At 43.5% G+C, this 12,418-nt stretch overlaps 1 protein-coding gene across 1 annotated transcript in view; it reads right to left on the bottom strand.

Moving 5' to 3' along the window:
* man1a1 (mannosidase, alpha, class 1A, member 1) overlaps positions 1 to 9,952 on the bottom strand; it is a 105,263-nt gene extending 95,311 nt beyond the window's left edge. The window contains exon 1 of the mRNA XM_046374062.1: positions 9,196 to 9,952. Within this exon, the coding sequence (XP_046230018.1) occupies positions 9,196 to 9,699 (504 nt within the window). The 5' untranslated portion in view covers positions 9,700 to 9,952. The remainder of the gene's footprint in view (positions 1 to 9,195) is intronic.
* Between the last annotated feature and the right edge of the window lie 2,466 nt (positions 9,953 to 12,418).

Genomic DNA, 12,418 nt, shown 5'->3' with positions numbered 1-12,418 from the left:
GTACAGTACCAGCACAGGGCTGGTGGTACATATAGACCCTTCCATAACTTTCCATCTCTGTGACCATCATGGCTGTGACGCTGGAGGCGGTATGTGCGTGTCTTTCAGTTGGTATAATGTGTATGCATTTGCTTGAACAGTTTCCCATCCACACTTTAAGGCTCGCTCCTGCCTTGACCTAAAGCGCAGAGCCGAGGTAACAGCAATAACGATCCATCTAACTTATTTTGCTCCGAGCTTTTCCAAACGAACGCTCAATGATTATGCATGAGCAGGAACAAAGCTGGGAGAGTAGATACAGTAACAGCGGTAAAGCATCGGATGTACCTCTGAGATGGATATGGCTTACAAGGCAATGATACTTAATGTATCACCATCTCCTCATCCAGGCCTGTGGTGTGTGGGATGCTGGGGCTTGCCCCTGGCTGTGGCTGGGCTGTACAAAGGCTATAAGACACATACACACACACATATATATGTATATATGTATATATGCAAAATGACCCCATCAGTCACCCTGGAGTCTTTATTCCCTCCCAGAGACATCTCAGAGCTACAGGGCAACGAGGGTAAGACCTGGAAATGAGCACATACATCCTCACCCTCCACCAGCACAGCCTACTATACGCTCCCAAAACCCCAACGCCGGAACAATCAATCCTCACTGAATTTCTAAGAGCCGTGCTGTAACAATCAATATTAATATATGGATTTAAAATATCTAAAGCCTCGCGGGCTATCCACCAGGACTATATATTTACAGAGACTTTATTATCCCATCACAATATTCATTACTTGGATTTTTTTTTTTCTCCTGGCCTTGGGCTAAAGGTACAGCGCGATTCGTCTTTCAAGGGAAGACGGTGGACATCCCAGTGAATTACAGTAACCTCTCGCTGAGTGATTTACAGTTCATAACATCAACCACAGGCATTTACAGTCACTGCTTTAAGCAAATGTTCGCTGTGAAAGTTTCCTCCGTGAATGAACTCGAATTGTGGCGTCATCATATGAGATCTCACAGCTGTTACAGTCATTCCGCAGAAGAAAACCAAAGCCGTTTTAAAATCTAGCTGAACTGTGCAGCAGCAGCTTTGTCCTTTGTGATTTACGTTAGTTTAGAAAAGAAGGAAACGGGATGTCGGTCTAACTTTCCTCATCAGAGGGGTTAAACGCGATGTCTCTACGAGAACAGACGTGACGCATTTTGATGGAACTCAAACAGGCAGACACACTCGGTCTATAGCCCCCGTACAGATATTCCAAAATTAGGGAGCAATCAGAGGGCCGTTTACATGACGCATTTTCCTTCTTTGATCAAATTATTACAAGAAAAAAAAAATTATGGGTTCAATTTTGTTCCAAACGGCCCAGTTTGTTTTGATCAAAGCGCTCACTTCATGGGCCCATATTCAAAAGCTTCCAAGTAAACGCAGCTATTGATGACTTTTCTACATCTTTACTAAAATTAGAATTGGAAATGAACGGGGTTTCCGTTGCCAGATGACTGAGAGGAGTTTTCTGTCTGCATCAGCACACACAAGCATATTAATGTACATACACACAGGAGGCAATCGCACTGGTTGTGAGCTACAGCTATTACAGCCATTAGACAATTAAAGAAAGCACCTGGGGGGTGGGGGGGCAGCAGTAACTCTATCTGACAGACACACACACACACACACACACACACACACAAAGTCTTGTCTCCTGTCGAAGTAGGACCAGGGAACCAGAGGCAATTAAATGGTCAAACGGTCGATACAGAAATAGCACTTCTAGCCTGCCAAGTTAGCCTGAGAAAGACACAGAGGACTTGATTTCAGGCTCTAAAGGTTGGTGAAGCAGCAAAATGGCTTCTTTTGCTTCGCTTTCTTTTTGGCGAAACATGTGCACGCCTGCAAAGACGCACCCACACGTGCACACGCAGAAACAAAGACAGTCGAGAAGGAAGTGCAGGCAAAAACAACTGAAGTGTATCTTGAAGACAGCAGAGAAAGAAAGAAAAAAAAAGAAGAAGAGAAACAGTGAGGGAAGTAAAGTGGGAGGAGAGGAAAAAAATAAAAGTGGGGAAGAAAATGACAGGCGCGCAGAGATGGAAGGAGAGAGAGATCAGTCGGCTTTGGACAGCGAGGAGAAATCTTTACAACCAGCCTGTAACCCACAGCTCTCTGAACAGCAAGACGTGTGTGTGCATGCGTGTGCGTGTGCGTGTGTGTACAAGCCACTGCTTGCAGTTTCCTCTGTGTGAGTGTGTGTGCGTATTTCACGGAAGAGGAGCTGACAGGAAGTTAAGTGATTGTCCTTTAAGATAGTGAGCTGAAATGAGTAAATACTGTACAACACACTGTCCTTACGCAGAGTCAAACACCCATTTGCATCTGATCTGCTTAATAAAACAACAAATAACACACACACACACACACACACACAGGATGAAGAGTCGGGTGGTACAGCAGCGATTGCTCCGAGCAGAAAAGGTGAGCCTGTGTGTATTAATTAGCAACAAGTCTGTCATTGTATTAAAAAGTCCAGACATGAAGACAGAGGGATCCAGGGCGTCCCCGGTGTGCCGACTGTCTGTGTAAATCCACATTATCCAGATACTGTCACTGCACTTTTTCCAAATGTAAACTCTGCCTGTGAGAATCAGTGGGATCATTTCACATTAAGGTAACACAGATCCAGGAAATGTTGTTGAACTAAATCCGGGAGGCTGCTGCAACCCGGTAAATAAAGCACTAAATTTCATATTGACGCTGACAAAGCATCAGTATTTAATGTGACTCTGGCCTCTGGCTGATGCCTGAGCCGCCTACAGTAATAAGGTCAGTATTTCCCACAGTTTTCTTGCAGAACAGTAACTGGACACCCTTCAGGTGCAGATTGTGAGGACACCGATGGGCAGGGAACAGAGAGGATAAAGTGTGTCATTTTCAAAAACAGAGCATGAGAATTACAGTTTGGGAAGCCAAGATATGTGCTTTAAAAATGAAGACGCAGGAGGCACATTTCAGCGTCGGCTGGCGGGAGTCTCCTGTGCGAGTGTGATATGAAACTTCACCACGTCCCATAACCAACACCAAAATACAAACATGCTCTTCCCTCATGGTTTGTTAATGACGTTTTTCTCAGTAGATTAAAAGTTTAAAGAGTTTCCACACCAGTCAGGCTGGAATCCGGCTCCTTCATACAGGAAGTGTGACAGATTCATCGCTCTCCAGCTTGTCGCTATTGACAAACGGTAATTCCCTGAGTACGCTCCGACAATTACACAGAATTATATGACATAATTACCAAAGGAAGTTCAGTTTCATTCTCAACCACATGCATTCTCGTTCATCACTCATGTACGTTCTGTTTCCCTTTTTACTCTCTTTCTCCCTTACGGAGGAGGTTAAATGAACTTTTAAAATGAATATGGTTAAATTGAGATGAGAAAAGAGTCAGCCAGTGTCCAACCTGCAGGGTCGTGGATACAACTTAACCCGTTCAGACCAACCGTAGTCAAGGGTTTAATCATCATCAATCATCAGACCAGGGGGAGAACACGAGAACGCGTGGGAGAGGATTTTTTAATGCAACAAGAGTGTGTTTGACAAACTAATATCCAACGATGTCCAATTCATGAACTTCTCCGATGGGAAGACATTGCTCAACATGTCATAAAACCCCAGGGGGCCATGAAGGATCCCACAGTGTAATCCACTCCGAGCTGGTAGGAAACATGTCACAACCACAAGTAGTTTATTGTACCAGCCAGGTACTGCAGGTGTTCCAGCATGCAGCACCAGCTGCACCATCTACCTCGATTTTCTCTCTGTTTATCAGCCTACGTTTCCATTCTTACCCCCCTGCTGCTCTCGCCTCCAAAGCCTCCGTGACGGTGAGTGAAAGGCCGGACTGCAGGCGGGAAGAGGTTCTCCAGAGAGCCTTTGATTTCGAGCAGACAAACAGATTAAGCTGATTGTAGGATTGTGATGGCCGCTGACAACAAGCCATTTATCCTTAACAGAGGGGCCCCTGCAGCCTGTCCTCTGCCCATCACAAACACAGCACTCACCCACTGAGACCACAACAACCAGAGGACACATCCCTGGACAACTGGATCAGATGGCAGTGAGGCAGAGCAAGAAGAACTTTAGCCTCAAATAATGCAGGAAGCCTCGTTTAGATAACACCAGGCCAACACGAGGTCAAGGGAAGCGTGTAAGAGGGTGTTCGGCTGTGTTTGATCAACACAGTTATTGGCTTTACTCAACAGGAAGTGCAGAAAATTTCAAAAATAAAAAAAAAGTCTGCAGGGAAGCTTAAAAACCTCAATCTGTCAGATGCATCACCGTCTAAATATGGCTTAAAAGATCCGAATAAGAATAAGGTGAATAATTTGCCTCGTCACAGCACTTATGACTGCAAATTATGTCAGCCCATTTGTCCTTTAATTAATTATTATGCACAAGTTAACCAAATGCTATTTTGGTCCTGGTATACTCAGGAGCTCTGCAAAGCAAGAGCAGCATTTTCAGCGACATTGTTAGATTATTCAGACGCTGAGATGGAAATCAAACAGTGTTGCTAAGGAATCAATAAACTATTACTTTATCTATTAGTGTTGCTGCTGTTCTTGTTGGCCCATTTTTCTGATGCTACCACTAACAACTGAGACTTTCTCAATTCTACTTTTATGACTTCTTTAAAGGTTGCTACTACAAGTGCTAAACCTAATTCAATTCCTACAAGTACGATCATCATTCACAGCTGCTGCTTCGTCAGGAGGGACTGGGTGAGTATTGTTTTTGAGGAAACAATGAAGCCCAAATGACTTGAAATCCTGGAGAAAAGATGACAAAATCCACCCAGAACTGAAACAATAGGACAATTTTGACAATCAGTGAGTTCACTTTTGAATGTATTTTTCAAGCGAAACTCCTTCTTTGGTTCCACGCTTTTCCTTCCTGCTTGTGACTGTGAACTGAGTTAATAGTTAAATTAAAGATGAATCGATCTGGAGACGTCAGTGTGGCCTCTTGTGTCAGCTGCTGAACCAAATGGTGAATTCACAAATAAAGATCAAGAAAATTATCTTTAGTTGCACTTTAAACTACAAGAGGAACTTCTACTGCAGTTAGAAGTATAATTACTGCAGCGACTAAGATTTACTGGAAAGTTGCTGTATTTTACCAAGAAATGACTGCAGCCCAAATGCATAAAATCCTAATGAAAATACATGTAGAATCTTTTGGATGGCCCTAAACAAGCAGAAAGTTGGGTTTTTTTCTGGTTTCGTCTGGGTGTTTTGACTTTGACACTCTTGCTTTGGTGGCAGGCAATGGAGGATGTCATGCTTAGTGATGTTTCCAGGAGACAAGTGTCAGCCCAATACCTAAAATGTACGAGATCAGCATATCCAATTATGTGCTGCCAAAGCAGGATGGAGCTGTAGGTCTCATGCATTTCACCACCTCTGCTCGTTCACAACCACAACTACAAGGGAGAAAGGCAAATGAAACATCACGGCAGCTGACATTTCTCCAAAGTGCTGTTAAGTCATAAAAGGCAACACACTGTTGAGCCAGTATTTCAAACCAACATGTCAAAGCCACTCCAGTTTTTCTTGTTGAGTTATTACAATTGCATCTCCTTTATTATAAACCCAGGAACGGCCGGATCTGTTGAATGTTCAGGGAACAATCGTATCTGACAAGGCTAACATTTACTTAAACACATCATATCGAAAATCCGTCACTGCCAGGATGATGTGGTTTGCTTGGGAAGATATTTATGTTAGATTTGATCACGACTAAAAGGTACACCGTCATGACTTTAGTGCGCTCAATGATTTCCTCAAACAAATAAAAATAATGTGTGCTCTGTCTGACTTGTCCATAAGCACATCATGTCTGAGGCACTGTATGCTTTTGTTTGTCTTTTTCTTGCAAAGTGAGGCACTAGTTTTTCAATGTGCTCATGAGTTGCTTCATTAGGTTTGAGGTTTTGGCAGACTTCTGCCTCTGTTTTCCTGTCAGAACACACTGCACTGTTTGACCAAACAGAGATGGAGGTGTATATACACAGACAGGCAGTCTTTCTGTCCTCTCTGTGAAAAGCTGTAGCCTCACAGGAATAAAGACAGGGTCAGAAAGTGCCAACCGCTGGCACCAAATATTTTATATACACTTATGGACAAACGTATTGGGACACCTGACTATCACACCAACAGGGACGTTAATGACATCATATTCTAAACACACAGACAGCTTTGCAGCTACAACAGCTTCCACTCTTCTGTGAAGCCAAAAACAGCCCCATAAAGAGGTGTGTCTGGATACTTTTGTACACTACATAGTGTATATAATAGCCTGATGCTTGATGCTCTTTGCAGCAAGCCCTGGTTATAGCTGAAACAAGAAATGGTCAGTTTTTCAATGAAATGTGATATCTCATAGCAGTGCACACCAGTATGGGATACCATCTAAACTAACCTCCCAGTGAACGTGTTCCCTCCTGTAGAAATTCAACAAGGCTGAATTTTGTTTTAAAAGAAAACTGCAGCTCAGACCCTCCTGTTTCACCTTGGTTGCCCAATTCTGATGTAATCTCAGAAAATGTGTTTATGTTACTGTTTAAAGCACTATCAGGATCACTTTATGAGTTTAGTGCTGAAGTCAGGTACAGGTCACCGGCTGTTGAAGGCTAAAATGTAATGGCGCAACACGTGAGCCACAGTTCGATGCCCTTAGCACGGTTGCTACTTTATTTCAGATTTAAATGAAGTCGATATTCATCCGTTTTAGAAAATAGCCCCGAGCAAAACAATATGTGTGCTTTATAAACACAGATAGCTGCCACAACAAAACAAAAACAGGTTCAAAACTGTTTTTTCCCCCCAACAGGACTAATGCTACTGGATGTTGACTTTGCTCCGAGTGCCCTGATGTTGTTGTTGTTTTCAAAGTCACACAGTTCACAGATGAATTTCCAAATATAAACAAAGGGCTGCGGTGGGAGGAAATGAAGGATTTAGGGGCTCAGTCAGGCGCTTTAAAGATTCAACGTGGGCTATAAATTAAGGGAAAGGGACTCTAAAGCAAAACGTTACACATCAACACAAATCTGAGTTCGTATTTAGACTGCGAGGAAAGACTCGCTGTACTTCAGCTGCAGCGATCACGCCTGGGGTTGTGTGTTTGTTCCGCCATCGATGTGATGACAAACACATTAGACATCTGTGATATAGCCGATGTGATGACAGTCGGTCGACGGGAGGATGCACACTATCTGCAAACTAATTTGCGAACAGAAGGGCCCCTTGTGGACGTGATGCATTCAACAGCACGCTTGTGCGGTTTACAGCACGCTGACAGGGTTTCGTTCAGTATTTAATAACCTGTTTTTGGGATATTTCATTTTTTCTGTGTTGACCATGAAGTTGTGTATGGGCAAGAATTTGATAGTAATACACACATCACAATACAGGGGTTATGATTCAATACAATTCAATATCATTGTAATATACTGTTAATGTGTGAGAGATGTATGGCCTCATAGGCTTGTGTTTACGCTAGTCATATGTGCTCGGCTTCTTCCTGTCTCAGTTGGGTTTGTTGCATACGAGTGGAAGAGCCAAACAGTTGAAGATCGACTAAAACAATTTTAGCTGTCGGGAGCTTAAACGCAACACAAAGCGAACCACAGCCAAAAATCTCTGCATGGAAACTATTAACTCAAAAGTCACAGTTTTTTGTGAAGGTCAATACAGTATTGCAAAACACAAGATCACAACACTCAAGTGTATCGATGTTTTATTCTGCCCCTGATTGATGACAGTCCCACAGATGAACCCTGAGGCTATTGTTCACAAAAGGTCAGATCCACACCTCCTCCATATCAGCTCTGGGACACAAGGACTTCCAGATAAGTCATTGTCCAATTATTTCCAATGAAAGACCAACATCAGTCCATCTGAATGTCTCTGCTCTGGCCTCATGGGCTCAATCACGACACCAAACCCTGATCCGGTCCTCTGTGTTGGTCAACCACCTGAATGAGTGAATGGAAACCAAGTCCCCCCTCAGCAACAAGTAGCATGAAAGACAGTGCAGTCATCTGCTTCTAGACGACACCGATAACAGCAGCAGCCTGACTGCATGCGTACCACTGGCTGCCACCTAAAGATGCCTCTGAGGCTTTACCACTGGGCTTATTATTGTCCCCTCCACACACACACACGCACAGTGCAGTGACATAACACCATATCAGATATGCTACCTGTTGGTGTTTTTCACCCTGCTGCACACACACACAAGCTATAGGATAGAAGAAATATACAGCAGCACCGTGACAAACATGAGGGTAGATTATGACTCAAATTAATTGTAATTAATATTAATAAGCGAGCCTATGAAAAGAAGCATGAATGCACAGGTTCTCTTTAAATAGCCCATCTCCATCTTCAGGCTACGAACTGTGGAGCACACTTGAATGTAGGTCATATGTAAAGATCTTCGAGAGACTCAAGGCTGTGTTTTCTCCCCACACATCCATGATTCCCGCTGCTCCCTGGCCACAGCTGGGACCAGCCCCGTATTGTCCCGACACATGAAACTCGACAGACAGGTATATTCAGTCCGGAGAGGGGGCGGAGGATCTCACACGCTTCCTTTCCTTTTATACAGGAACTGACTGCTGTTGAATCTCGTGGGCAGAAAAACGTCAGGCAAAACCCCGTTTAAAAAGCTGCTAAATCGACGTGTCAAATTCACCGGCAGGTGTACTCAGATCTCACAGCATGGCTCAAGATCTTCAGCGAAACACTATCAGATGTTTTGCGTATTTCGGCTACAAATGACCCACTATAATCAGATCTGATTCAGTAAAATTACAAGTTGTAGAGCGTACTTGGAGTACTCTCATAGCCACCGCTCTCCACGCGGTATATCGGTCGAGAAGACTTAAAAACAAATGGTCATTTCGACAAGTTCACATTTTATTCACTTAAACGTCTTTTGTTGTATTATATCTGCGCCGAATTGTAGGAGGGGTATAAACGCATTGTGCAAACTGTTGAGTCATGTTCTACCAGGAATACAAACTGCCTTACGACAGGGAAAATCTTAAAATGCCATATTTCTAGCTGAATTTGGCGTGGTGCTTTTCTCCGTATAACGAACACTGCGTGAACTCAACTGATCTTACCTCTTTGACTTTAGCCCGTCTGGCCTTGGTTTCGGGGTCCAGGGGTTCGTGTCCAGTCGCCCCAGGCGGGCGACGGTACTCAACGAAAGGTAAATTATTGCCATCCTTTCCACCTTGACTATCCTTTACAACTTTATCCTTGTCATTTAAAATGTCTTGTTTGATCTCGTCGGGTCGTTTTTGTAGAGTATCCTTGGCCTCTAACAGAGCTTTTTCGTGGTCTTTCTTGATTTTGGCCAAGACCCTCTCGTCGTTCCCAGCCGAACCCGAGTCGCTGCTGTCCTGACCGGTGCCGGTGTTGGTCTCCACCGCGGAGGAATGAAAGAAAACTCCGCTGAGCAGCTTGGACGAGTCCGGTAGAAAGAAAATGGCCCCGAAACACAGGGTTATAAACGCGCTGAACACTAATAACAAAATAAATTTCTCGGTCAGCCTAAAAGAGGTCGGGCTGGCGGACTTCCTATTCGGGGTCGCGGTGAAAGGCAGAAGAGTTGCAACTGGCATTTTCCCCTCTTCCTTCAACAACTCGAACAACAAGAAACGAATTGAAACGGTCGAATGAACTCTCGCGTCGGGCTCACTTTCGGCTTATTCCGCTCAGAGATCCATTTCCAGGCGGTACAAATCGTGTCAAATGTGGAGTAACAGGGCTACAATCTCCGCTAGAAAGTTGAGGAGTGGAAGGCAGCTGCCCATACCGGAGACTCTCTGCAGACAGACCGAGTCCAACGGCTCACACAGGAAGCAACGGCGGAGAGGCGTGACTGACAGCCGCGACGAGCTAATCACCTTCTGCCTGGTGAGTGGTGGGAACGTGGGGGGCGTGGCCTCCCGCCGCCTCACTATAAAAGCGCTGACAGCCGCGATTACAACTTCATGTTGAACGGAGCGTTTCAGGAAGGAGATGGATGGATCTTATTCTAGATTTATCTATCTATATATTTATGTGTATATATTTATAACAAATGAAGGAAGGCCAAAATCTAACTAAATGTTATTTGTGCCTGTTCTGAGCCGTTTACTCTGTGCTATAAAGCTACCATCGTTGTCCAGAAGCTATATTAACAAGATCATGTGCTGAAATGTGCAACGCGAATGACGACACTTGATCCAGGTGTCATAAACGCTCAACCCTGAGGAACATCATGTGCTCAGACCATGTGATTGCATAATAAACGGTGGCTGTAGCTCCACCATAACGTCACTCATTGGTTCATAGGCTTCCATTCTTAAGCATGGAGTTTGGTCAAAGCCATTTTGTTTTCTTGAAGCCAGAAATAAACGGAATCCCACACCTCCATCCTTACTGAGAAACCAAAGATACGCCAAGTTAGTGATTTGTGAATCACAAGGTATCCAGGTCGTTAAGCATATCCAACTTACTAAATGAACATCAAGCTACATTGAAAAAACTCATGAGGAAACTGTTCACTCAAGTCATAATTAAAGTGAGCAGTTGGCTCGTTTTCTCATAAGACTCCATACAGCTGGACTTTCACACCCAGAAGCTCCGTCCACCATTCCAGTCCATGGCAGGGATCATCCAGTACATTTGTCCAGAGGTCAAGAGGCCTGGCTTTCAAACAAGAAAAAAGACCACTGAAGCCACACAGATGATTGGTCTTAAACCAAGAACTGGACCAGTTGAAATCCTGACCTGATCATCCTGAATTTGAAAATCTGTACCAAATTCCCACGGCAATCAATCAATCAATAATTGTCAAGAAATTTTAAACCACAAATGGCAGCTTCATGGTGGTGATTGGGCAGACTTATCCAGACAGCAGTTAGGCACAGAGTCATCAGCCCATGGAAAGTTACAAGCTGGAAACCAACCTGGAAAAGACAGGGTGGAAATGAGCTGGTATACACACTGCGTGGGAAATGTAGGACAGGTAAGCAGGTGATGACAATGAGGAGAAAAGGGATTACTGCAGGGTAGGAGGGAGTGGCTGCATCTGAAATGACAGGAGACTTAGTATGTGGCAGGGAAAAACAGGGCAGCCAAATGAATGAATGCCAGAAGCTGGCTGTGCTTTTTTTTCTTTATTTTAAAGATGAAATTCTTCAGTATTTTTGCAATGAATGTACCAAGGCCTAAACATGACTCATTTTTAAAACATGACATCTTCAGGAAGTAATACGCATGGCACTGAACACACTGAGAGACAGACTAACACATTGTTGGTTTTGGTCATGAAATATATAATATGTCCACCCTGTCCTTCAACTCTGGAGACGCAGCAGTGAACACCATGACCATAAATAACAGTCCACCTTTCCCCTTTATCAAATGTATGCAGTTCAGTAATATTCACGTCAATAACACAGCATGTATTTTGCCAGCTCCGTTCCTCCATTCATGTAGAGTTGGAAAGACAATTGAAATGTCCAAAAGTGACTTAAGTAAAAGTAAATGTGCTTCTTAGAGTTCTTGTAATGAAGGACTTTATTTTAAATGCAGGTGTCCATGTTCTTCTGCCCCCTAATGGTCAAAAAAGTGTCAGAACAGGTTCAGTGGCATTCTGATGAGTCCACTCCAGATCTGACTTACTATGAAATAAGATCTGATAGAGGGCTAATAGTCAGATAGATAGATAGATAGATAGATACTTTATTGATCCCAAGGAAAATTCAATAGTCATGTAACATACATCCGCCTCATATGTTCTCACTTTTCTGGACTTTTCAATAGGATAAATGATAAAGTCTAGCTGGTCCTGTTGTACATCCAGGGACTAACAATAGTTACCAACATGTCCAGCTTGATCTCATTTAAATTAACTTTAAGTTTAAGTTAACACTTAAAAGCGACATGTTTCAGGAGCATTTGGTCAACACAAAGAGCATCCACACTTATTCCAATAATTTTCATCATGTATGAACAAGATGGTGGAGTAGGCAGAGACATTTGGGTTTGTTTCCCCCAGCTGCGACATTCCTCATCAGCTTACCTTGTGACCACATCATGTGCTTTTCTTCCCAACCCTCAGTTCTGTGCTCACTTGTGAGAGAATGAATGGGTGGCTTCAACCCAGTAATTAATTACCAAGCAGGTGAAAAGGGAACAACTAAACCCTACACTGCAGCAGGCCTGATGTTGTAATATTATTTATCACCAGGACTTTATAACTCATGTATTGTAAGTCCAGTACATTGCTTATTCACAGTTATAAAGAAAATGATGGACTTACTTATGCAGAGGTGCAGCCGGTGACCCTTC

This window comes from Scatophagus argus, chromosome 19 (genome assembly GCF_020382885.2).
Source record: "Scatophagus argus isolate fScaArg1 chromosome 19, fScaArg1.pri, whole genome shotgun sequence".
NCBI lineage: Eukaryota > Metazoa > Chordata > Actinopteri > Scatophagidae > Scatophagus > Scatophagus argus.
This window is presented reverse-complemented; position numbering and strand designations above follow the sequence as displayed.